The sequence below is a fragment of the Cygnus atratus genome, chromosome 5, assembly GCF_013377495.2.
Source record: "Cygnus atratus isolate AKBS03 ecotype Queensland, Australia chromosome 5, CAtr_DNAZoo_HiC_assembly, whole genome shotgun sequence".
NCBI classification, from domain to species: Eukaryota; Metazoa; Chordata; class Aves; order Anseriformes; family Anatidae; genus Cygnus; species Cygnus atratus.
The window spans coordinates 5230889-5257592 of record NC_066366.1 but is presented as its reverse complement, the minus strand read 5'-3'; the positions used below and the strand labels follow the sequence as shown (position 1 = coordinate 5257592).

General features: G+C 44.9%; 2 protein-coding genes and 1 long non-coding RNA gene across 5 annotated transcripts; 1 reads left to right on the top strand and 2 right to left on the bottom strand.

Annotated features, from left to right (window-relative positions):
- Positions 1 to 746: 746 nt before the first annotated feature.
- Positions 747 to 3756, bottom strand: MYOD1 (myogenic differentiation 1). The gene is made up of 3 exons (XM_035550338.1): positions 3196 to 3756; positions 1626 to 1704; positions 747 to 997 (listed from the first exon to the last, which is right to left on the bottom strand). Exons 1-3 carry the CDS (start codon positions 3754 to 3756, stop codon positions 747 to 749), a joined length of 891 nt encoding a protein of 296 aa, XP_035406231.1.
- A 3934-nt stretch (positions 3757 to 7690) lies between these two features.
- Positions 7691 to 12769, bottom strand: LOC118249815 (ferritin light chain-like). Its single transcript, XM_035550192.2, has 3 exons — positions 12373 to 12769; positions 10052 to 10198; positions 7691 to 9210 (listed from the first exon to the last, which is right to left on the bottom strand). Exons 1-3 carry the CDS (start codon positions 12553 to 12555, stop codon positions 8704 to 8706), a joined length of 837 nt encoding a protein of 278 aa, XP_035406085.1. The 5' UTR covers positions 12556 to 12769; the 3' UTR covers positions 7691 to 8703.
- Positions 12770 to 12871: 102 nt separating this feature from the next.
- On the top strand, positions 12872 to 26425 carry LOC118249816 (uncharacterized). Of its 3 annotated transcripts, none has more exons than XR_004779217.2 (4): positions 12872 to 13017; positions 21240 to 21319; positions 23503 to 23594; positions 25367 to 26425. It is a non-coding gene; the product is annotated as an uncharacterized LOC118249816 (long non-coding RNA). The 3 variants fall into 3 exon arrangements; XR_004779216.2 differs by having other exon boundaries at positions 21240 to 21330; XR_004779218.2 differs by lacking the exon at positions 23503 to 23594 and having other exon boundaries at positions 21240 to 21330.
- The last annotated feature ends 279 nt before the right edge of the window (positions 26426 to 26704 follow it).

Sequence of the window (26704 nt, the reverse complement as noted above, 5' to 3'; positions counted from 1 at the left end):
GTAATTGAAAGTAGTGCAGCTGAAGCATGTTCTTGATTTCATTGCTGAATCAGAGCCTGTATCTTCTTCCTGCCAAGGCAGCGATCTTAACACCACTCCTAAATGCACTAGTAATTCTAGAAGCTCTAATGAAAGTCAAGGTAACGCCATAGATTTTATAAATAAGGGTCTTTATTTAGAATACTGTTGAAAACATTCTTGGCAACCACATTGTATAAATATATAAAGTTAAAGTTTGGCACAACAAACCAAGCAACATTAAATATTTTTTCCTTTTTTTGTTTTGTTTTTAGTCTTTTGGTTTTTTTCCTTTTCTTTTTTTTTTTTTTCCAAAGCAACTCTTATTTACAATTATACAAAATGTTTTACAAAAAATGGTCCACAACCTTATTTTGGCCAGAACAAGGGGTAATAGGAAGGATCTGTCATGCCACTGCTGTTGTAGATTTCTGTTTTCCTCCACATTCAAGAGCCAGGTTCCTATTCTCCAAAGCCCAGATAAAAACGTTGGCCATTTTATGGTATACAATTTTATCTCTAGATATATTAAATAACTTTAGTTTAACAACCAATAAATAACTAGGTGTATCTTGATGTAATACAGGTTTGAAAAGTTATATAAGAAATTTTGCATGATACTTTAAAACTGGAACAAGTCTTGAAGTCTTTTCAGTCTTAGAAGGCAGGTCTCAGAGCTTGGCAGAATGGAGCAATTTCTTTTCAGTGCAGTCCAGCTGGACCTGCCTTTATAGCACTTGGTAGATAGGGTTGCTGCTGCTGCTATCCTGGGGAAGAGGGGTGCAGTTGGTGGGGGAAGGAACTTGGGCTCCGCTATCATTCAGGCTTGCTCCTTCTTGGGGGGAACAGGGACTGCCTTCAGCAACAGTTTCAGCTGGAGGCAGTATGGGACACGTGGAGTTATCTGTGGAAATCCTCTCCACAATGCTTGAGAGGCAATCAAGGCTGGAAACAACAGAACTCTTCCCATGCTTTGGATCTAAGGACAAACAAAGATAAGATCAATTTATCCAATGAGTACTGTGTGTCAGTAGGATGTAGTTCTTTCATAAAACCCCAGCAAGTGGCTGAAAGTACTCATTTGTGAGCATATAAAGATTCAAAGGAAATGAGTATCAACTAAGGATGCCAATTATCACAAAAGAAATTGTAATTTGCAAAATGGAAGAGAGCTAAGCAAAATATGCTACTTTTCGGGGAGGGTGGATCCAGGGATTCACTTCAGCACATAAAAAGGGAATGGAAAATTGGAATTCCATCAACAATTTCTCTAATTTGGATCAGTGATATCTGGTTAGAACAGTCTTCATGCAAAACATGGTTAAAGACTGAAGATTAATTGCAGAGCGGAATGCATTTTTATCCAGATGTTATATTTACAAAGTAGGAAATGCAGCTATAACATATCCCTATACTTGCAAATACATCTAGAGGTAATCCAGTGCTTCTACTAGCATCAGCAGCTCGCTGGCTGAAAAGGCAGGTTCCTTCTTCAGCCCAGCTGGGGTCAGCTAAATGACCAGGGACGGAGAAGGCACAGGGGAGGCTGCTGCATTGGCTGTCCCTGTCGCCGTGTTTCTCACACTGCCATTACAGCAGATACTCACCATTTGGTGATTCTGTGTAGTAGCTACTGTCATAGCTGTTTCTTCTACGAGAGCTGCAAGGAGGCCCGCTGTACTCCATCTGGAAAGGAGAACAATCTGAGTGAGATCACTGGTTGGGGGACAGCTTATTCCTCAAATCCCAAGAACTATCTATTTTGTATTTCAGTCCCCAATTTTCAGCCCCCTAACACTCGAGTCCTGGCTAAAATGCTATCAAGTTTGTGTCTTAGAATGACGCAGATCTTAACTTGCAAAAAAAAAAAAAAATCACCCCAAAGTATTTTGTGTGGCACAGCTGTTCCAAAAGGAAAATTACCAGGAAAATTACCACTGTTGTTACAACTAATGCTGTAGTTTTACCAAGGAGATGAGGTTTTCCAACATTCTCACCTGTTATTGCCCTGTACCTACATTCCTTTTACGATAGGGAGTCCAAGCGAGGAACCAATCTTTTTTTTTTTTTTGATTTATTTTTTGAAGACTTTTCCAAACATGAGTTCCTCTTAAAAAGCCTTTAGTCTATCTTTGTCCCTTTTGATTTCCTTTAGTCTCTCTTCCCAGTTCCATTTTGTACAGAAAAGCCCCTAGTCCTGGACCAATATATTTGTTTTCCATACTTTAATCTACCATGAAAAGAAAATAAAAGGCGGTATTTGTAGGAGGGGTCATTTGTGTAAATCTTGTCTCCCATCTGCCAACTATCTCAGTCCCATATATTCAGCTCAGAGATGATTATCCTCACCAAAAAATAGAAAATCATCTCAAGTCTTAAAGTGCCCTTGTGATCCCATCCCAGGCAGCTGTCCCGCATGCCAGGCACCACATCCCACCACCCCTGCGTCAGAGCACGGAGTCCAAGCCTATAGCCTCAGTGAAGAGATTAGGCGGTGAGACAGCCTCTCTGGAACCCTTCTCCCCTCCCGGTAATGAAAGAACAGGACTGAAAGGCTGGGGTCTTTTTTCTATTGCTGGGCAATGTCTTTGGAGAGGTGAAGTGAGAGGAGAAATGGAGAACCTTTTTCATAAAGGTCAAGAAAGACAACAACCGTTGCTTAGACTGTCCTGTTATCATGACGAATGGCAGAAAACAAAACCCAGACTCTTTATCAGTTCCCCTGTGAGTTTTCCCCTGTAATTACCATGACCAAAGGGGACCTTCCTTGCTGCTGCCCCTCGCAGTACTGACACAGCAGAGGAGGAGAAGGAGATGCCCCAGGAGCTTTGAAGCATGAGGAGGGCTCGGACCTCAATGAGTTCCCAGGTACCCATCCCAGACTGCTTCCCTGAGAGCTCCCCCAGCACACAGGGAAACCTGCCTAACTTCTCCCAGGGTTTTTTTTCCCTGGGAAAGGCATGTAACAGATTTTTCTTCTTTTCCTAGAGAGCCTGGCATGGGGACCCTGTTGCCCTTTCCTGCTGGAGTTGAAGGAAGGGACCTCATCTTCTGCCCGGGGAGGATGTAAGCCAGCAGCTATGGGAAGGGCAGGAGGAGGTGACTCGCCCCACACAGGTTTGGGCTGATGGAGGTCGAGGGGCCTCTGTGACAGGGCGTCTTCCCTGGGGCACTCACCATGCCGTCGGAGCAGTTGGAGCGGGGGCTGGAGGCGTCCGACTCCCCGCTGTAGTGCTCCAGCACCGGGTAGTAAACGTCCTCCTGCTCCCGCAGCAGCGCCTGCAGGCTCTCGATGTAGCGGATGGCGTTGCGCAGGATCTCCACCTTGGGCAGGCGCTGGTTGGGGTTGGTGGAGGTGCAGCGCTTGAGGGTCTCGAAGGCCTCGTTGACCTTGCTGAGCCGCCGCCTCTCCCTCATGGTGGCAGCCTTACGGCGGTCGGCGTTGGTGGTCTTCCTCTTGCAAGCCTTGCATGCCCACAGCAGGCAGCGGCCAGCCTGGTGGTGCCCGCTGGGCGCCCGGACGTGCTCCTCCTCGTGCGGGTGCCCGTGGTGGTGCCCGTGGTGGTGCGGGTGCTCCTCGGGCTTCAGCAGGCCCCCCACGTGCACCAGCCGGGGGTCCAGGTCCTCAAAGAAGTGCATGTCCGATGTGTTGAAGCACGGGTCATCATAGAAATCGTCGGCGGCCGCGAAGGAGCAGAGGGAGCCCTCCGTCATCTCCATGGGGCCCAGTAAGTCCATGGGGGCGGCGGAGAGGGGGCAACACGGGGGGTCGGGGACAGCGGGGGGCTCCGTGCAGGCTGCTGGGCGGTGGAGACCCTTGCACCCTCTCACCAGCGCTGGCTGCTGCTGTCGCCACCGCCGACCCCCTCCCCAGCCGCACCGCTCCGGGAGCGCCGCTCGGGGCCCTATTTATGCCGGAGCCCCCCGGCGGGACGGGGCGGGGCGGGGCGGGGAGGGGGCCGTGGACGCCGGAGCCCCCGCGGAGCCCCGGCCCCTGCGTGTGGGGGGGCCCCGGCAGCCGCAGGTGCCGCCCGCTCCGCTCTTCTCCCCTGCCCGCCCCGCGGCCGCCGGGCGGCGAGGAGCCGGCACCCGCGGCGCTGTGGAGAGCCGGGGGCGGCCGCCCGGGGGCGCCGAGCCGGGCCGGAGGCGGCGGCGCCGCGACATGGCCGCTTGAGGGGGTGCGGGGGCACGGAGCGGGCCGGGAGGCGCCGGGACAGGGGCAGGGTGCGGTGCTCCGCACGCCGCCCCGACAGCCCAGGGAGGGCACCGCCGCCCCGTCCCGCGGCGAGGAGGGTAAAAGTGCCCGGCAGGAGGAGCGGATGTGGCCGGGACCCGCTGAGGCGCGGTGGCCGTGTGCTCGGAGCGCCCCTGCCCGCCGCTGGCCCAGGTACGGATCCAGGATGCGCGCTGAGGGCGCCGTGTTGGGCTGCCGTGTCAGCACCTGGCTCCTCACACACGAGCTCAGCCGCTTAACTTTGCGTTTCAGGTTCCTCTGAGCTTCTGCTCACCTTTCTTCTGAAGCCGCTGCAGAGGTTGGCTTCCCCTCGCGAGGCAGCAGGCTGCCGCACGTGTAGTTGTGCTGTGACCGGATCGCTCCTGCGGTAAGTTTGTTGTTTTAGGCAGCTAACAGTGGCGAAGTTTGGACCTTGGAAAAACGGTATGGTTTTGGTGAGGTCTCTCAAGGCTGCTGGGGCCTGTTTTGGGTATAGGGCTGGAGCTGAGAAGTCTGGTTCTTTTTCTGATAAGGAAGTACTTCAGCAGTTTAACTGAGCAATTTCAGTAACTTGATGATATTAAACTAGTGTTACGGATTTTTTTAAAGTACCATGGGCTAAAATCTCCATTCTGCAGTTATAAATGCTGGTGAAACTCCAGCTCATTTAAAATCAAAGGCAAGGCTCTGTTTTCAGTAAGGCAAGGGGCTGAGAAAATCTGAAAAGGTAGAAAACACTGACTGGTGATCTAGTCACAGTCCCTGTGCCTGTGACTTCTCAAATGGGCTGTCATCATGGCAGATTCTTTTGTTGTTATATGATTCAGTTTTTGCTAAAATTTCCAGTCTGCAGCTCCCATTTTCTACTTGCTTATTTGTCTTCAAATACAGACAAAGGTAAGAACTGTTAGGCACATTCTGTCATTACCCCAAAGATTTTTTTTTTTAGGTAGATGTTTTGGACTCTGTACAAGTTTGTTCTTTCACTCTATCCAGTGCTGAAAAATGATAGGTCCCAAGGAGATCAGCTATTGACCACCCTTACTCATTTAGAAGTGTATCTCCCAGCTGTTCTGAGAGGCAGAGTAGCAAGCTTGTGGAAACACTGCTGTTATTATAGAGGTTCTTTGATCCGGAGGGAATGAACAGATTTTTTTTTTTAATCTTTACTGAACAGCTAAAAGTGAAAATAATTTGTATTCAAAATAATGCTATGCATACAGTAACAGAAAAAGTATAAATGAGAAATAGTTTTATGGTGTAATGCTGAACGTGTACTTTGGAATATCAAGGCTTGGTGCTGGCCATGTGACCTACTCAAAACACACAAACTCTTTGCAGATCATTAGTTTAATTTGTGGAAAAGGTAATTTTCCTAATACTTACCTCATGCTGTAGCATATTCTGCCACTGTAAGTGTGCTTCTAGGTTATATTTGATCCCAAAAAAAAAAACATTGTGGGACTTGCACACAGAGGGGTTAATTTGGGCAAAGTTGTAACAAATGGCTGGACTTGGACAAGCCATACAAGTGAGACTGTCTTTAACTGCCCACGAACATGCTTAAGTGCATGAATTCACTTAAGTGAAAAAGTCAGGAGGAAGCCATGAGCAGCTGGTGAACTCTGCTCGGGGTGGTCTTCCAGTGAAGCTGCCTTTTGAAGACTTATCTCATGCTGCTGCCACCAAAACTCACATTCACTTTCCAGTATTTTGCCCACAGACACGTTTGTCCAGAAAGATGTTGCCTTCTGTGGTATGCCTCAAAGAAGTCCTTGCAAAAACACAAAATCCTGAGCTGCTCTTCTCAATTTTGTGTGGCCATAGGGGAGAAGGACAGCATGTTCTCCACAGAGACTGTAAGTTAATTCCTTGCTCTGAGAGTAGGCAGCAGCAAGCTCCCTTTCCCTAAAACCATAGGTAGTGCTTATGGCACCGTTTAGAAATATGCTGTTGTCAACACCTGTTTGGAAGCGTCTGGTTGTAACTCGTAATTTCTAGTAAAGATAAGGTTTCTCCAGAGCTTCCAATTTAGATGCAGTTATATAGGGTACTGATGGCTATTCCGAGCAGTGCAGGTTGTGTGTTTGGGTGATTTGGACATTGCTTTGCAAGTACAGATACAGAGTGTGTATATAAACAAACAATCTGCTGAGGAAAAAAACCTGTATAGTTACTTTAAACCTTGTTGCCCCTATACCTGTTCCACATTCATCCTTCATCTCCGTTTCTCAGGATATGGTTGAAATGAAGATGAGAAAGCAGAGGCAGATTGTACATCCTATGCTACAAAGCATGGAGAGGCTCATCCTATTCACAACTGACAGGTATTGCTGACAAACTCACTCAGATGATATTCATAGGTAGATGTGCCTCATAGCACAAGCAACATGTAGACAAGAAAAACTTCAGCTGCCTACAGTTACTGATTTCCTCGTTGTTTCTTTTTCTGAGGATAAACTGGGAAAATAGCTGATTATGAGTTTACCTAAAATTAACAGAATTGTCTTTTCAGGCAGAGGGTTCAGAAGGTATTTTGGAAGAGGGAGAGAAAAAGGCCTGAAGTCTGAAAATGTGCTGGTAACATTTGGCTGCAGAGGTGAAGGTAAGAGTCTTTTAGAAACACACATGGCACTATTTCAGGGAAAAAGGAGCAGCAAGTAAGTCCTGCATTGAAAAGTTGGCTTTTTGTTGTGGTAAAATTCATTTAAGCTGTTAACTGCTGGAAGCTGTGCCTACACTGTAGAAAGGTAACAGCTCTTAAAGGAGAAGCCTGTTGTAGAAGTCAGCCAAGCATTGCCTGTACTACTTGTTTTTATTTGGCACTAGTTTATAATTCAACTAGCAGTTTTGCTCAACTCATATTAAGTGAGCTATATTTTAATACTGAGAAGGATGGATTCCATTGCTCTTATTCATGTTGAGTAGTAGTCAGTGGAACTAATTGTTGAATAAGGTATGCTCAGCGTGAGAGTGGGTGTTGGAATCCAGCCCAGATGGAAATATCTTTTAAATTACTGATGTATTCAAGAGCAGCCATCCCCAACAGACAAATCCAGCATGTTCCTAACAGTGATTCCTCCCCAACCACCCCTCCCCCTGAAAAGCTAAATCATTGTTAACAGAAAGGTTGAGAAAGCATCAGCATTGTAATTGTCTATGCTGTGTTACAACTCTACCATAAATGAAGTGGGCTAATGCAGTTCTACAGAAATGGGTACTTAACTGCAGCTGTGCATCAAAGTCAAGAGTGTTCTGACCATGTTTCATTGTGCAGTGTTCTTACCTTAATACAGTCTTCTAGCATTCATGTAATTCTGTGGTCTACTGTTTTCGTCTTTGAAGTCACCTGTGCAACTTCCTCCACAGCAGGTAAGTACTGGTACTGTGTTGTGTTTGTATGCAAAAATCTCTTAGAGAAGAGATTTCTGTGTTGTAAAATAAGGAATACAATGTAGATACTACATGCCATTTTTTAATATTCAACTGAATTTATTTTTCAAACATGATAGGTGTATCATTTACACTATTACATAAAAGTATAAGAATCTTTCAACAAAGCAAAACCCAAATGCATAAAAAAGTCGTATATAAAAAAAAAAGCAATGTAGCTGATCTAGTCGGTTCCTCTTCCTGTAGCCAGCCCGTGTTGAGAAAGAGAGGCACTCTTATAGGACGTGAGTGGAAGGAACTTACAGTGATACAATATGCTGATGATTACGGAGTCTAACTCCTGACTCTACACAGGGCAACCTAAGAGTTAAACCATGTATCTAAAAGTACTGTCCAAATCTTTTTGAACATTAGATGTGAATCCCTGATTTATCTCATCTGCTTTCTGAGGATGAGAAAAGGCAAGTGAGTGAGTGTAGTGAAAAACAGCACATAGTCATGTTCCCACTGTTGAGGAAATGTTTGCGTCCTTCATCTTGGAGAAGCATACAACTAGCTGGGCTGCAAATAACTGAATTGGACTACTTATTTAAGATGCTACTATGATAGAAGACAAAAGTTGTTTTAAAAAAAGTCTTTTAACAAGTTCATTACATTATGTTAGTATACTAAAATATCTAGTAATATAAAAAATATTTAGCTTTTCTCTCAAATAGAAATTACTTCGTACTAAAGTTTGTTTTGAGTAAGAGTTGTATATACTGTTTAAAAATAATTTGCACAAACTAACCCCATTAATCACTTAAGACAGAAGAGGCGTAAAAGCTTTGGGTTTCCAGGAAGAATAGCGTAGATAAAAATGAAATTAATGCTGACAACCTAGGTTAACTAGCAACCTAGCTATCATTTAAGCAAAACAATGGTATGGGCTGGATTTTGAGCTGTGGCTCAAAAGATGAGGGAAAGGGTATAAAACAATAGAGTGATACAGCATCATGTCTCCTGGGCTCTCATCTCTAGGCCACCTTCTGTACAGGTCTGCCTTTAGGAGTTGCCCCATAGCTGCAACAGCCACAGCATTAAACTACCTCCCTCCCCTGCTTCACTTTTGCTCCTGTCCCGTCATTATTACACTGTGGCAGCGTGGCAGTGCAGTGGATGGTTGCATATATTGGCCCTATGTTATTCCTGTGCTGGAAAAAATCTTTCTGGGATCGCTTCAAACCCTCTGCAGCTCCAGTACCCTGCTGGAGAGGTGGGCAGGGGCCGCACTGCTGACCAGACTCCAACTCTATGCCTGTTCTGAACTCCTTCTGCAACCGGTCCATAAAGTAATCCCCAAGACTATTCCTGCCATCTTGGGAACAATCAAGCCTGCGAGCATTGGTCAGAAGATCTCCCATCAGCTTGATCTTCCGGATTTTGGGCCCAATAAATTGTTTCTTGATAGTGCTTGCACTATGAGGGTCTGCATTTTCAATGCTTATGGCATAAAGTTCTTCAAAATACCGAGTCATAGTTTTCCACTGTATCATTGCTAGTTCCAGAGCTTTCACCAGACCGACTGTGTAGTCATAGTTTGGTTTCTAGAAACAAAGACAGAATTACATTTACACAGATGAACAGCTCATCTTACCATATTGTGTTGTTTTCCTGCAATTTACCTGGCCCTCTAAATATAACATGTTAGAATTTTGCAACAACAACTCCTAGTTTGGAGCAGCTGTTATTTCTTGCTGAGTTGGTTGGCTGTAAACACACATAAGTGGCAGAACCCAAACGCTTTTTCAAGAAACAGGGATTTAGAAAGCAGCAATGCCTTTTTTCCACTACAGCTTACCAAATGCCATGATAGTCCAAAGGGAGCATTCTTCATTAACTACTAAGAGAATACAAACTTGTTGGAGGAATATCCACCCCTTTAACAATTTTGTTGTTTTTGTTTGTTTGGGTTTTTTACTGGTAACTTTGAGTTACTCCTTTGTACCTGTGAAACCTGAGTCAGACAGATCTCTAGTTTGAAGTCTGTCTTGAACTATAACAGATCTGCCTTCTAGGCTTCTATCTGGTTTCTGTGTGAATGCAGACAAGTTGGCTGTTTTAGCACTGAAACGGTTTAAGGAGCCTCACGTTATCCATCACAGCACACTGGAAACAGCAGTCTCCAGCTGAATGTAACGAAGAGGGGACCATTGTTTATATTCTTTTTGGCTAGAAGAGCAACCACACAGAGTTAGGACTGCATGTCTGACAGCTTCCAGGTGTTGTAATCAAGAACAAAAGCAAGTGCACTAATATGACAGGGAAATTGTATCTGGAAGTCTAACAGGATGAATGCAGGGATCTGAGTACCAACACTATAATGCAAGAAATTAGAATAATTACAGCTCATTGCAAATGCTTGAAAACTTCTTGTTTGCTACACACCTGGATGGTTTTAGCACAGTAATGGCCTCCTCTTACTTGCTGATACTCCATCAAAGCCTCTGCAGCTTTTCTCTCTTCCAGAGCTTGATGGCAGAAGAACTTGGAAACATTTGGTAGAGCCACGTGTGATTGATCAAAATATTCACCCTAAGCAAACAAAAAACCAAACAGATTGTAAGGATTTGCTAGAGATGGGATTTACCTGCAGCAGAACGTGACTATCAGAATCCAGGAGACGCTTCCAAAAGAACTTGTTCTACCAGCACAATCACTTTGAAGGTCTTCATCCACATTTCTGCAATAAAGTAAGTCTTACTGTCTGTAACAGAAAATCCTTACTTCTATTAGAACTCCTTCTTTAATTCTAGATACATAGCCATAATTACTGGTGCGCTCTCTCAGTTAGCTGAGATCCTCAGAATATTTTCCTAAGTTTTGTTTATTTTACTTCTTAAAGCATAGTTTCCGCACAGGGAACATAACATTTCTCTCTTCAGGCCAGCATTACAGTGAAAAGAAAGCTTTCAAAGCTATGAAAAAGTTGAGGCAAATGAAAAAGAGAACAAGCATAACTTTGCATCCATTTATCACCTTCATTATGGTGAATGTTATTCCCACATAAAGAATACTACTACTTAACTATACTTTGTACACGTACAGTACAATACTGTACCGTAATATAATTGAGTGTTGTATATAGCTCATGCCAAGAATACTTCAGAAGTATTAAGACTGTAAACCCACCACAGGACTTGTTCTGTTCCATATGGGAAAATAATGGCTTTGATCATTGCAATATTTGACTACACTATTAGAGCCCTCAGCTCTTCTGTTAGAAGAACTTTATCTGTGACATTGCTGTCCTATAAACAGAATGTACTGGAGAGAGGTAGCAGTGGAAAGCCACCAGCTTACAGAGGTTTCAACACTAGCTCTGCTCCACTTTTATGTTGAAGACAGAGGCAACAGCTGGAAATACGCAAGAAAGGAATTGAGGGAGCTACAGTATCTTGATCTGCTCATTCCCTAAACATGCAGATGCAACACAGCACAGCTTTTGCCTCTCGGACATAGTCTGGGTGGGAGTACTGCATATTAAGCTGTTGGCTAGTAGACTGCCTATGAGGGGTGAAGGACAAGTGTGTGCATTTCCTAAGTTTTTCTGCTTCCTATTGTCTTGCCTGCTTTGATCTGTTGCCCTGCATAGTTAATGAAATAATTGTGTTTCATCTGTTTCTTATCTGTTTACAAAAAAATGCAGAAAAGTTATATGCACAATACAACAAGTTGGTGTTTTATTTTAATTACCATCTGGGATACCCCCACACCTATGACACATGTTCACATGTGTCACAATGTATCATTCTAGAGCAAGAACACACTGGAATGTTTTATTAAGAACATCGTTGTAATATTTGCATAATCCTTTTCCTGCAGCCATTCATTCATTCATGTTTCTGTTTACAGAAGAATTGAAACCCCATGTTTTTGTAACAAGTTCTTCAGTGCAAGTGTGCAGCAGGACTTCAAAAGGAGCCATAGTTACCACACCTACTTAACTGTTAAGGTAAATCTTTTATGTAAATCATTAAATGTTTTTAAAATGTTCACATTTTTAGGTTTATCTACTGTCTATTTCTAATTAGGCTTCTTCCATCCCTTTCAGCTCTCAATCGCTAGTATTACTTTAATCCATATGCTTAACAAGTTGTTGTTTTGCTGTATACTTAATTTTTGTTGGTTTAATACTTGACACCGAGCTTCATCAAAGATCTTGGGGATATATGGAACGTGGTGCTTCTCAGTGGGTGCCTGGCATCTGGAGGCATGGCATTGATCATCTCTTTTTTATTGTAATGGCTTCATTAAAATACTTGCTGCCTTAGTATTTGGTATGTGGCCAGACACAATTTTGACATGCATGTTACGTGATATCAGAGGTATCTTTTTAAAAGCCATGTCCGATGTTCCACCCCATTGAGCAAAAAACTTGAGCGCGCACTGCCGTTGATGAGAAGCCACCTCACAAACTATGATTTCAGGTTAACCACGCGTGCCTTTTATGTGCGAAGTTTGGGGGAAGACGTGACTCAGTCCTTACACCCTGACGCTGTCAGCACTCCCCGTCCCTCTCTTCACAGAGGCAGCTCCCCGTGCGGGTTACCCACAAGGCTCTGACCCGCCGCCGCACTTCCCAGACCTGGGGCAAGACAGTGCCGAGCAGCACAGGGGCGCTGCCAGACTCCCGGCCGGCACTGCTCCGCGGCTCCCCCCGCCTCGAAGCTCTCCTGGCCTCCTCCTGCCCCCCGCTGCCGCCTTACCAGCGCCTGCAGGCTGTAGGCGAGCTCCAGCAGGGCTCCGGTGACCCCGCAGAGGCCTTCTTCCACGGCGACCGGGAAGCTCTGTCTCACGCGGCCGCTGGGCAGCGGGCGGTGTGCCTGGCAGGCGGGCAGCGCCACGCGGGGCCGCTTGGAGCGCGGTTCAGCCATGGCGGGCGCCGCCATGGGGCAGCGGGGCCGCTCCGCCGCGCCGCCTCATATAGCGGCAGGCACCTGGGGCGCACCTTGCCGCGCCGCCCGGCCACCCCCGCCCTTCCCCGCTGGGGGAGGAGGGAGCGGCCGCCGCCATTTCGTGCGTGCCCACGGGCAGGCGCGACCGCCCCGCCCCGGTGCCCGTCCCATCAGCCCCGGAGCCTCTTCCTGGAGGTTGCCATGGCTGGCCCTGCTCGGAGCCCTCCTGGCGGGGTGGCAGCCCGGCGGTGCTCTTGACAGTGCCCGGCTGCAGGTGGATTCTGCCGCTGGTCGGCTTTAGCCCCGTGAGTGGTTGCGTCAGACTGGTCTTAGATGTTCCAGTCCCAGTCCTTAGTTTGTTAAGTAACTTGAAAATGCAGGCATCTGACTCTTTCAGCCACTTCGTTGTGTGGACGGAGCGCTGCATGTCAGTGCTTGAGCTTTTGCCTTTAACAGGTAAAAGCCATTGCAGTGGAAACATTTCTTAAGGTTACATGTGAAGCATGGGCCTGATCTGAAAACTGGCTCCAATTCCCTTAATCTCCATACACCCTTCAGATTTGATATTTCTCTGTTCAGTGACTTTCTGCTGAGTAAGTGTAATGCTGCATGCTGCTCTGTGGAATATTTTTCTAATGGGTGACTGCTGCCCCAGAGAGTCGTTCGCAAGGGCTCCAAGGGCAGTGCCATCAGCCCACTGCATGCTCTAAGTGTCGTCGGATCTGACTGCCTCGAGCAGAGCACACGGTGGAGAGCAGTCTGGTACTGGCGTGAGAGGCGCTCATCAGAAACTTACATGCTTCTAGTTCGGTGCCTCTGTTTTTTATGCTGTTCAACCCTCTTTGATGTGACTTCCCATTATTTGTGCTTCTGATTCCTCGTGCTGTAGCAGAGTTAAATCACAAGTTTCAGTAAAACTGTGTGAAGTTGCCATTAAAAGTAAATTAAAAAAAAACACATTTACGGTTAAATTGCATGTGAGTGCAGCTTGCCCGTAGTGTTTCAACCCAAAAGTAAGTACCTGAATTCACAAGTTACGATATATTCACAGGTTATTTCAACGCTGTGTGGCCTAGTTCTGAAGTCAGTAAGGGTTCTGCTTTTAGTTGTGGCACTAGGGACTTCTGCTGGGATGATGCACGTCAGACTCTTATTTTTCAGCTCCGTGCATGCCAGCTGTCTTTGTTTTAGCCAGTAAAGCAGTTGCGTGTGTTTTACGATTCTAAGATAATTCTTTGAAGGCCTAAGAAGAATAAAAAGAGCAAGTGTGGTATCTCTGTGCGTATGCAGTATTGGCTTCCTAATAGAAAACAACATCCAGTGACCTTTCTGTGGGCAATCCAAAGAATTTCAAGTGTGAAAACAAAATAGAAAGCAAGTTAGCTTGCGTCCATGTGGAGAAGCTCATAGTGTGTTTTGTTAGATGGGCCTGTGTGTTCATGGTGGTAATTTCTGAGCATATTAGTGCATGCATGCTCATATCTGTATTAGTGGACTTGCGATCACATGCTGACTTTCAGAAGTCAGTATTTCATGTTATCCCATGTCGACGATGGAGAACTAAGATGCAAAGACATTTCTTAAGGCTACATATGAAGCATGGGCTCAGTCTGAAAACTTACTCCTAATTTCCTTGATCTCCATCCATTCAGTAAGTGCTTGTTTTATGAGAACACCACTGAATTTATTTTGCTTTGTGCCTCATAGAATTAAAGGAAATACATGTCATTGGTACTGCAGTTAAATTTGTTATGGAAAATTTCCATTACAAATTAATCTAGGGATTCTTGCTACATGGGATGAGGTGGTCTCACATGCTGGTCATACCTGGACTGAGGAAATTACCATCTGTTCCAAAAACTTGTGATCTCAATCCTGATTTTTAAATAATGCTGTATCCTAGGAGGATGAGTGCTTTGTTCAGTTTCCTAGGTGGTAACAACATCTCAGCATAGCATGGACTAAGCACAGCTGCCTGGTATCAGGTAGGGGGCTTTTAAGATAGTTGAGCTGGTTTTCATCTGCCCTAAACTGAGGAGAAAGTTGTAGGTATCTTTCCCAAACCATATGCTTTAGAAAAGCTACTACCCACTTGGGGTAAAAATGTCTGTATATGACTTTCATACAAGTGAATCTGGGTTAGTTCTTTATTCCTGCTATATCCTGAAGGATGAAGGTGCCTTACAGATTTCCTGAACGAACAGCCCTTGGGGTGACAGAGGTTGGACACTGGGGGAAAGCATGAGGAGGTAGTTCGGTGCAAGCCATTGCAAGCAGGAGCTCTGTAAATAGTATTGGTGATGGGATTGGCCCTCCTTATTCCCATAATCCGGGATTATTTAAATGCATAATGTCAGGCATGTGTCTTGATTTATGTTTATGATTTGGGATGATTTTGATACAACACATTTGAAAGAGTGTTGAAAGCAGTATGCCAGAGCGGGAAGCCGAGCAACCACAGCATGGTATACAGAAAAGCAGCTCTCTTACAACTTGCCCCCCTTTTAATTCTTTGGCAGAGTGTCACAAAGAAGACAGAGTTACCGTCGTAGGGCTTCAGCAGACATCTGAAGATATCTTTTCTGTTAAGACTACTAGCAAACATTTAATTGAATCTGGCCATTTTCTACCTTGATTGTCTGTCCTTTAAAGCTGCAGTTTGTAATCTGGAGTTTGCATTTTCTGTCCTTTAACCACAGGTAGCAAGAACTGTGGCTGTGTTGCTTCTGTCCAGCCACCATCTGTTAGCTTCTTCCTAGCTGTGGCAGATTTTTCATGTGCCTCGCAAATACTGTATCTAATGCTGCCAAACATTTTTCTTATGTGATCATTCAGAGGCCATCAATAGCTATGATGAAAATTGAGGGCTAAGTGAGAAGAAAGCAGTAAACAAATGTATGATATGTATTCCTGCAAATTAGCTGTCTTCGTTCGTGATTTTATTTCGTAATTAAGTGAAACCTAAGCTCTCTGGCAGGAAATGGAGAAGGATTCATACAAGCACCCGTGAATTCGCAATTGCTTGTATTGGACTTGAAGTCATTTTGCCCCTTTATCCATATGCTTTGCTATTCTCAACAGGTGCTTCATTTCACTGTTTTGTCTGATCCCGCTCTGTTTCATTTCCCTTTTTCCATGGAAGAAAAGCCAGCAAGACTTCTGAGCTGTTTCTGTGCCTTTTTGTACTGTATGACTCATAGAGTTAAAAAAGCAGCCTGAAATTTGGGAGGTTACTACTTAAGCGAGCATAGAAAAACACCTTTTTTTAAAAATGGTCTTACAGTAAAAGCAGTCATCAGCAAAACATGAGATGGCCCTGTGGTGACAGTGGCACTGTGACCAAGCTGCGAGGTGAACGTTCTGGGATAGATTTTTTTGTCTTTGTGTCACTGAGCTAATGTAAAGAGTTCAGGAAGGTCCACTTAGTTTTAGTGCTGTGAAATCAGCATGCTATAGCTGTATAAGAGAAGGGCTTTTCAGAAGCTGAACTTAGAACCTAGTTCTGCCAAAGTGAGTGTCTTGTTCTTGTTGGTATCAAACAGAGCAGACAGGAGCCTGGTATTTGGGCTCTTATGTGCTAAACATTACTTTGTTACAATGCAGCGCAATATCTACACACACTCTCTCTCTCTCTCTCTCTCTATATATATATAAAATACATATATACATACGTATGTATGTATTTCATTTCCTAAAACAAGGTACCACAGTGAAATCCCGTACACAAAATATTTTGATTAATTCTGATTTTGGAAGTCATTTTTGAAGTATATTCTTCTTCTTTTTGCAATGAGGTTCTTTCTTAAAGAACTTTCCAAATGTTGAATAATATAAACCACTGTGTTATGGAGACAAATCTTTGAAACTTTACCAATTGAAATCTGTCCTTTACTTCAAACAGAATATGCCCACAGCCCATTAGCACATCTATGCTGTGTCTAAAGCAGACACAGGAGACAAGCTCAGAGGAGTTTTTGAAATGCAAGCAAAGCTTATCTTCAACCTTGTGTCACATGTTCATAAGGGCTTCCTAACTCATGCTATTTCCTTCTCTGCAGCGTTTGAATTAGGCTATCTGTAATTAATAATGACTTTTCCCGTGGGACCCTTCTGGAGGAAGAGAGTTTGCTTCAGGTGGTGTGGTGAGGAGACGAGGCAGCCTCAGCTCATCCTTGGCAGAATGCTGCGGCGGCCCAGGGCCCGGTGCTGGTGGGGCTGTTGCTGAGAGCTGCGGTGAGAATTCAGTGGCCAGGGTGCATCCTGCTTGCCCAGCACCTGCCCTCACCCTCCTGCCCCCCCCAGGCACATCTCCCCTTCTCCTCTCTCCTTCCAGCTGCTGTCACAAGCACAGGCCAAAGCTCAGGCCAACTCGTCCTCTCCCTTTGCTCCTGCCTTGCCTCTCATGTGGCCCCCAGGGGCAGCTCCATGCCAACAGCAGGTATGTCATGTTGTGGGGGTGAGTGGGTTCGTCCAGTCAGGCCTAAAAGATGTAACCACATCTACTGTCACGGGCAGACTCTTGGCTGTGACTGTTGCCCTGCTACAACCTTTTTCGTGTTTGACACCTTCGTCCATCTCATTGCATCTCAAATCGAGTTGCATGTGGCTCTGTTGGAGTGTCTGTGACTGCGTACATGTGCATGGGCTTCCAGTGAAACAGCACTGCAGCCACTACTAACTTGTGTCTAGGAGCTGTATAGCTGTTTTGTCCAAAGCACATCACTCTTTCCAAAATAACGTTAACTTTTGACAATTCACCTGCGCTGGGTTGCTCTCCCCTAGTCTCTCCTCCTTATACTTACAAACTTGTTAGGATGCTGAGTCGTCTTTTCACCTCATCTGTGCCTCTGAAGAGCTGCCAGCTCTCAGGAAGCCAGCGGTTTGGCTGGAGCAGGGGGTCTGTGAGTAGAGCCGGAGCACTGGGGGCTACCTGTGCCCCCACCTGTGTGCCTGGTGGCCGCAGAGGGCTGGCAGCCAGGCTGAGCAGCAGACAGAGGAGCGTGCTTCAGCTGGTCAGCAGCATGGCACTTGGCCCTTCAATCTCTATTTCTTCTCTCAGAAATGCACTCAAACTCTAAGTGGACTATTAATTTCCGTTGGTACTGGCTGATACTACCCATCTCATTTCTTGAAGAGGAGATCTTACTCTTAGGAGTAAGATTAAATTGGCAGGGTTTGTTTGTCTCGGAGTTTTGCATTTGTTATTTCAAACTATATTGAAAAAAGCACAGGCCAGCAAACGTAAGGCTCATTGATGCGATCTGTCCATGGCACACCGTATGTCCAGTCACTTACTGCAGGTTGAGTCCGCTGGGTCTCAGCACTGGAACAAATTTAAGGGGATTCTGAGGAATTTCTGAAAACGTGTGGTGCACCCCAGGCAGTGCGTTACATAAGGGAGTTGTGCAATCCCAAACTACCTAAAGTCTTTCATAATTTGTATCGCTTGCCTTCCTGTTCTACTTTCTTTTCCACGTCTGTGGATAAGGATCTGTACTTATTTTCGGACAAATGAGAAAATGAGACTTGACGTGTTGGAAAAGGCAGTGTGCCTTTTTAGGTACAGCTTGTGCCATCTGAAATCAGTGGTTGCAGGTAATGCCTTCCAGGCAGTGTAAACTTCGGTAGGTGCGCTTCACACTCAGTGGCCCTTGAAAGAACATCAGATCTCTTCGAGTTGAGGAGGAGCAGATGCACTCTGTACATACTGAGAATATTTGGGCTCTAGTAATATTTGCCTGTAGTAAACTACATCTTCTGATGAAGGTCCAGAGCCTTTTATTGTCCTGCTACTGTATTTTGCTGATAATCAATGTTCTTAGTGGCCTTGCTAGTACCAAGAGCTCCTGCTTCTGAAATACAGATACTCCAGGGGCTTAAATGGTTTGACTGATGACACTTGCTTGTTGCTTGAGAGAAAGAAGAAATTGAAGCTACGGATGTGGTGAGAGGTTTGGAAAACGTTTGCAGGTGAAGGGGACATTATTCCAAATGTTTTAGCTTTTGCATTCATCAAAAAAATATGAATGAGCCGTTTTCACAGTCTTTGTTTGAAAAAGATCCCTCTCAAAGTTTAAATGAAGCTAAGCAAAAAAAAAATCATAAATGATCTTTTTTTAATTTAATGTGAACATTCATCAGGTAAATGCTTAAAATTTTGTATTAATATGGTTTTAATGGGGGTGAATTGGACAAACCAGAAGTGGATAATTTCACTCAAACAGCACAGACCTTAAAGACTATGGTAAATTCCTGTGAAGTAATTCTTCTTCTAGTTACAGTCACAGAATGACCCTTTATTACTGCTTTCTGCTCAAAACACCTTTTATAGGCCATCTGTGTATTATCCTTTATCACATAGGTGTTGTGGTTCTGAAGGGTTTCCCTTTCCTATCATTTTCCACCTAATTTTAATGGCTTTAAATCCATTATAAAGTACTTATGATAGCAGGTGTTAGATTGTAGTCTGTTTGTGGCAGTATGTCCCAGGCAAAGTCTTCTGTGCCAGCTTGCAAGGATCAGACAAATCATTTTTGATTTCATTGTCTGTGTGCAGATGATCTCTAGATTTGGGCATTCACCTGATTTCACTGGAATCATGGCACTTGAGGCAGCCAGCAACATTAACTGACAGTCCTGGGAAGTTACTTTTTCTGGTCTTAGGACACCGTGGTGTTACCCAGAGTGGTTCAGTGAGGTCTTTACTTTTTGATTATTAGACCACTGGCTCCAGTTACTATCATTTTTATAATTTAAAAATTACTTTGCTGAGTATTTGTAAATTTCACAGAACTGCTTGTTCTCTGGTTGAAATCCTGCATACCAAGCGTCTGCCTGAGGCAAAGGCAAAAAATTTAGCTTTGATACTCCAAAACGGGTTGAATAAATCCTGTGCAGCTGGTCTGTGTGAAATGTGCCCAGTGACAGCAAGCCACAGGGAGGATTCAGAGGTTTAGGAAAAGCTCTGTGCCTGTCAGAGCTAGGAGTGTTTTATTGCTCGTACTCTGAAGGGCAGTAACATATAGGTACCCATACCGCTCGGTACTAAGTGTGCAAAGTGGTAATCACTATGTACACGGTTCCCTCAGGCGTAGGTGTGGACAAAACAGATGCATAACTGGGCAGCTTTGCCTTTTTCATACGTTTATACATGCTTTGATGTTTCCCAACTTTGGAACTGTGGTTAAAGCCTCAGAGGGAATCCGTGAGCCTGCAGCAGCTGAGAACAAGTTTCTAGCACTGGGCGTTCCTGTGCCGTTCTGTGAATGTCTCTTCCCTGGTGAGGAAATGGCATTACCAAGCCTGTACAGCAGTGTTTGTCAAGGGAAATTTACTGACTCTTACGGAGATGCGAAAGCCAACACAGTGTAGTTTACACTTGTGTGTACTCGTGGATGAGATGTCAATAGCTGTTAAGGATCGGTGATGTTTTTTTCCGCCTGTGCTGTTCTGGCCACCAGCTCTGCTCTTTCAGCTGTCTCTGCTTTGCTTCTTTCTGTGGTATAACCCAGCTGAGATGTAGTCCCAAGGGGAAAGTGACTTAAACTAATCTAAATCTCAGAAAGGCACCAATGGAAAGATGCATGAGGAAATAAATCCTAGAATACAAAGTTAGGAAAATTGTGACCGGTTCACATGAGCAGTTTGTAGCAAGATTGTGTTTTCCTCTAATAGAGCATCATCAGGAATTTGGAAAGTCTGCTTTCGCTCAGGTTTTGTAAGCAGAGTGCTCTTGGCAATGTGTTCAGATGCCACCTTTGTGAATCCAGTTCTGCACTTGGGCTCTAGAGAGCTTCCAGGTTCTCTGCAAACAGGCACCAGAGTCACTGAAAGGAGTAAGACCGGATTTGTTGAACTGTTTTTTTGGAGCTCAGAATGACAGGACTCGGGAGAAAAAAACAAAACAAAAACTGTGGGAGTGTGGCCATGGAGGTCGACGAGCCCCATGGTTGGTGATAACATCGAACTCTTAACGATGAGGCCATCAAGAATGTAAAGAGTTTAGAGGGAACAAAGAAGGGTGATTCAGGAGACGCCTTGCTGTCTCGGGTTGCTTGTTCTCCAGCCGTTAAGGCATGGAAGTTGCTGGGTGTTTGCTGTTGCCGGGCAAAGTTGTGGACCAATGAATAGTGAGTGGGAAAGTACTGCTGTGGGGCGAATGGTATAAGAAGGGAGCCTGTCCTCAATATGGGGAGGCAACAAGGAGAATGAAGTTGTGCCCTCAATATGAGAGATGAAGTTATGCCCTCAGTAAGAGAGAGCTGATGTTATGTCATCAATAAAGAAGTCGCAGTTACTGATCCTAAAAGAACCCTGCTGTCCATGTGGTCAGTACGCCACAAAAAAACAAACGTACAGGCTTTCATTAATCCAAACATTTATCAGTAAGATGCTAAGAATGACTTGGAAAAAAACCAGATTTGTATACATTGGAACATAAACCAGCTTCTAGCAAAATAAGATGAGAAGAAAATTTTGCTTGAAGCCAGCTGAGCCAGTAGCTGCTTCTGGCAGGGTTTCTTGCACTCTTCCCAGACTATTTTGTAGTGGCCATAGATGGATAATGCACTGGGCTATGTGGACCACTGGCCAGAGCAAATACGTGTCAATTCTTACGATGCCTGGGCTGACAGACTTCTCTTAAGGGAATCTAATGGCTTTGGTTTCATGTGTTTCAGAACAGGATCATCCTTGTTCCTGTTAAAGCATGCTCGTGATCTGGACTCTGTGACCCAAGCAGGACTGAGGGACACATCTGGTAAGGCAATGGTAAGACCATGTTACGTGTGTAGAGAAGGGTGTTGAAGTTTGCCCTATGTAGCTTATGACTTTCAGCTGTTTGTTCTGAAGCAAGGTGCAGGAAGGTTTATTTTCCCTTTTAAAGGAAGATCAGCGCAGAGCAAAGAGAGGAGGTGAAAAATCCTGAGGAAAACCGAAAAGGGAACAGAAGCAGCACTGAGAGTGGGCCAAATCTTTTACTGGCATATATGAGCATTACTCATATAACTTCAAGAGAATACATGCTTTAACTGAGCATGTGCCAGCTGAGGACCTGGCCCATAATATCCTTTATAAAGCTCTGATTCCTCCCCAAATAGTTTTTCCCTCCCTCTTCAAAGAGGCACCTGTTGCTGGTGGAGTTGGTGATGATACTGGATTAATGCACATGCGGTCAGCCTGCTTGGCCTCAGCCCTTTGGACCCAAAATGAACTCCAGCTGCTGTTGCCCAGAGCAGGTGCTTCATCCAGCCCTAGCAGCTGTTTGAACGTACACTGTCATGGCCAATAGGAGGGGGTAGGCTCTGAGCTACCCAGAGGGAGAGCTGATCAGCAGGAGGGAAGGAAAAGGGAGTGTGCTGCAGAGATCGGATTTTTATACTCAGTATTTAGCAGAAGAGAATTGTTGTAACATATCATGGTGGAACTGGGACAGAGGGGCTGGCATTCTGAGCCCACATAGCCCAGGGATGGATGTTGGTTCCTAAAATGAGGCTGAGGGACCTCTAAATACCAGCAGGGCTGTGACAAACGTTTGATCTCCATGCTGCTGAACCTGTCTTGTCAGGTTCGTGGCCACGTGTGAGAAATTTGGAGGGCTGGTAGCATTTCACAGTTGTTTTGGTGTTTGTAGCTGTTGGTTTAAAGCTCCAGTGAGCTGCCTGGCAGAGGTGAGATTAGGCGCAGAGCAGCGTGCAGGATGATAGTTTGCTAGGTGTGATAGCTTGGGCTTCACACACACACTGCCAAAGCCAGCAGCCAGGGAAGAAGACAATATCAGAGAAACTGGGGTTAAGAAGCAGCTGCTGGAGTGAAAGAAATGGTTCCAGGAAAATGGAGGGTGAGGAGACAACGTGGGGGCGTTCAGAGATGTGGGGGTTGGACAGCAGCAACCAGAGTTTGAGGAAGAGGCGAAGAAAGGCCACACCAAAGGTAGAGCAGCAGCAAACCAGGGCTAGAGCAAAGGGGGATGGGGCAGGGATGCAGGTTTCTTGTTTCTACCCTGTGTGTGGTTTCAATCATATCCCATCAACCAAGTTTTTCATTCCATGTGTCTTTGCCGAGTGCTCAACCGAGCTCAGACCAAACCCCCGTAAGGAAGTGAAATGCTGAGCAAGGACATTTCCCTGTGTAACCATGAAAGGATTATTCAGGCCATTTTGCATTACAGTGTGGCCTGAGCCTGTGGGAGTGTGGCCGTGGAGGTCGACAAGCCCCATGGTTGGTGATAACATCGAACTCTTAACGATGAGGCAATCAAGAATGTAAAGAGTTTAGAGGGAACAAAGAAGGGTGATTCAGGAGACGCCTTGCTGTCTCGGGTTGCTTGTTCTCCAGCCGTTAAGGCATGGAAGTTGCTGGGTGTTTGCTGTTGCCGGGCAAAGTTGTGGACCAATGAATAGTGAGTGGGAAAGTACTGCTGTGGGGCGACTGGTATAAGAAGGGAGCCTGTCCTCAATATGGGGAGGCAACAAGGAGAATGAAGTTGTGCCCTCAATATGAGAGATGAAGTTATGCCCTCAGTAAGAGAGAGCTGATGTTATGTCATCAATAAAGAAGTCGCAGTTACTGATCCTGAAAGAACCCTGTTGTCCGTGTGGTCATTACGCCACATAAGCCCAGGAGAAAAACAAGAATATTGGAGGCCTCTCCTTGTCAGGAAATGGGATTTCCGCAGGTACTCAGTCATAAATGCTGTACATGCTTCTAAGGCTTGGCACATGGCATTGCTGAATCCTGATTCAGGATGCAAGAATGTTTCATGGCCCCTGCCATGTAAACTGTTGTCTGCCCATGTTTGGAAGTCAGCCGTCAGTGATGGCAGTAGACAAGTATGGGTGAAATGAGCAGCTTGGCTTCAGCACTAAGCAAGACTTGTTAACATCCTAAGTGCAGATGGCCAATTTGTATTTTGAGTAATGAATACTATGCACTCTTCTGCAGCTGATGGTAAGAAGCTGAATGGTCTTCATCCCCTTGCCACCGTCCCAGGATTTGAAAGAGTGACATAGTATTTTATCCCTTTACAAGATTAGGTAAGTTTGCTAGACATAATGTTCATATGGAATTACACAGAAAAACTCCAGATAGCCAAACATACTGACTTAAGATCATCTGTGTGGTGGCAGGGAAATTATTTCCATTTTGGATTACTTGCCTCTTGGATTGGTTAGGCTATCCAGCTGATTTCAGTTGTTCTTTTGGACTGAAAGCTATTCTACCATCTGCACATGCAGTTCTTCCACCATGTATTCCTCCTATTTGTATTGTTTCCATGTTAAAATTAAGGACCTAGAGAAGTATCACTGGAAACTCTACGTGAATGAAATACTCAAGGCTGTTAGGGAGGTAGATGCATTAGAAATAGGTGGTGTCTGTGCTCCTTCTGTACTCACAGCCCTTGGACGTGTCACTGGCATGCAGGGAAAGAAATGTTGCACATGACTTAAAAGTGCTTGATGCACGTCTGTGTGAAGGAAGGCATTCTCTGGTTTAGTGTCCCTTTGTTTTTACCAGGTTCAGTAAATTGCAGTTCACTCTTGCTGCTGCGGCCTTATCAGCAATAGTTCCCCACTGTTTCCTTATCTGCCCAGTTGCACGGCTGGGTGCTGTGCACACCTTACTGCTTCACTCGGGTGAAGTTGTTGATGTTGCCCTGCATTATTCCTCTGTACCCCTCTTCTTCAGCTTCCTGGCACTGTGGTGTGAATCAAGAAAACTGGAGGTGCAACTTTCTACTCCTTTTGGTGTAGCAAATTAAAACAAAACCTGGAAGCACACCAAATGCCATTCTCAAAGTGGCCCAAGATCTGTATTTAAGTATGGCAGCACATTTAACCTTGTTTTCTAGAGATTTTTATCCATCTACACGTGGATAGGATTTTTTGAAGCGCTTCTCTGTCACTGATTTAAATGGAATTAGGTATGAAGGAGCTTTGCAGACTTAAGCTATTACCAAACGGTGCGTGGCACTGTCCAGTGTGAGGCACAGCAAAGTGAAGCACTTTGGATGGTGTAAGTCATAATGTATTAATTGCTGGATTAAGACTAAGGAAGTAAAGAGATTTTCAGCAGCCCTTCATGTTTTGGGGATCTGGACAACAGAGGGTTTTACTTTGTATGAGGCCTGTGTTACACTGTTTAGGAATTCCCAATTCAAGATCAAAAATACTGTGAGTGCCCTTTTACCATACAGCCGACAATTAGCTTGCTGTCAGTAAGAAAAACAATCATTAAGTGGTGAGTGAAAGTAGCATCAGAAGTGGACCTTGACAGAGTGGTAACATACAGTTAGGCCGAGTGACATTCTTCACACCTGCTGTGGTGCATAACAGTAGCTGGCTGCCTTAACCCGTGGCACTACAAGCAGAGCATTGTGCTGTGACACAGCCTGGACAGCGATTGAATTACACACCGATTAGGTCTTGGGCTTCTCTCTGTCAGTGTGGACAATGAAGAATCAGAGAAGTGGACATGAGAGCTTTAGCAGGCCTTGTGCTCTCGAATGGAGGAGGATTAGTTGGTAAATGGTAAATTGTGTTGGGGCCAACAGTCGTAAAACCGAGCTTTGCCCTTCTGCTGCCTCAAAGGCACAGGCTTTGCAGAAAACCCCTTCTCCCCGTCTGCTTTGACTGACTGCTGTGATTTGGGGAGAGGGTGGACGTGTAGAGTCTGCTCCTCCTTTTCTGTGCCAAAGAAGGAAGGAGGTGCTGGTACATTCATACGAATTTTGCCCCTTGCTATCTTACTGTTTTTTTCTCAGAAAGGGCACGGTGTTAAATTAATCAGTCTTCTGCTATTTCCACAGGGATGCAGAAGTTGTGGGATTTGCCTCTCACACTGAGGTGCTGCTGGCTGGTTCACTGCGTGGTGGAGGGTGTCCATAAGAGCTGATTTAACCTGAGAAAAAAAAAAGTGTGTATCCTTTCTCAGGAGATCCACAGCAGGGCTGAAGAATTGCAAATGTTGCATCCGTTTCCTCCTGTCATCTGCTCCCACGTGACTGCAGTGCCCGTGCTGTGCTCTTAGCTCACCCTGCAAATGGTCCTTGTGATGGAAGTTATTACAGAGCTGGTACAGAGGACTTCACGTTTGTTGGCAGTATCCTTGCTTGCATTCCACTGGCACCAGCTGCTCTACACACAGGAACCCAAGGTGGCAAATGCTCTTACAGTCTCTTTCAATTTTCAGGTGAAGGTCTATATTGCATTAACCTCTTCTGTTTTGGGGGGAAATGGTAAAGCTTTTATTTATTTATTTTTAAGAAAAACATGTTAAACCCAAGTGGGAGAAACAACTGCATTGCGTACTGTGGTTGGGAGCGCAGGGCATTTGCGTTCCATCTGATCTTGAGCTTCCACTCCCTGCAGTTACTAAATGTGGTAGCTGTTGGGATGAGCATAGACTCAGAGATGGGCAGGACTAGTTTGCCATGCCAAATGTTTTTCTGTTGCCCTCATCCTATTTTCTAGAACCAAAGATTTTACTGTGATAAAGATGACATCTTAAAGCACTGCAGGAGATAAGAGGATGTAACTGCACTTGATCTGAACTTGGATTAGGTATGTCTCTGATCTGTATCCATCTTGAAGCTTGCTAGTGAATAACCACGCATATGAACAATGAAAATATGACCACCTTATTCTGTAAATACAAAAAAGAAAGGAACAGCTTTGAAAATCCAGCCATCTTTCAAGGTCTCTGAAAGCATATAGACCCTGAGTCATCACAGTGAAATTCAACAGGCATGTTCTTATTAGTGGACTGAGAATATAGATGTGGTTGTATATGTGGAAACCTGTATTTATATGTGGAAATTTGTGTATTTTTCCAGTAGTCTTCATTAATGTAATAAACAATGCTCTCTCTCCCTGCAGTCGTTTATCTTATCTGTTAATAGTATTGGCTTTTTTTTTTTTTTGAGCCAGGAAGCAATGCATACCTAAATACTGTAAGATTGTAAAAGAGGCTTTATGGTTATGCCATTGAAAAAGAATTCCTTGTGTTTGGTTGCTAGTCTGAACTGAGATAAGATATTTTTATTTCATATTCCTAAAAGCAATAACAGATTTGCTGTAATACACCAGTTTAGAGCAATTTGCTCATAAGTAAGTTCCAGAAAATCCCTCAAATTCTCTCAGCTGTT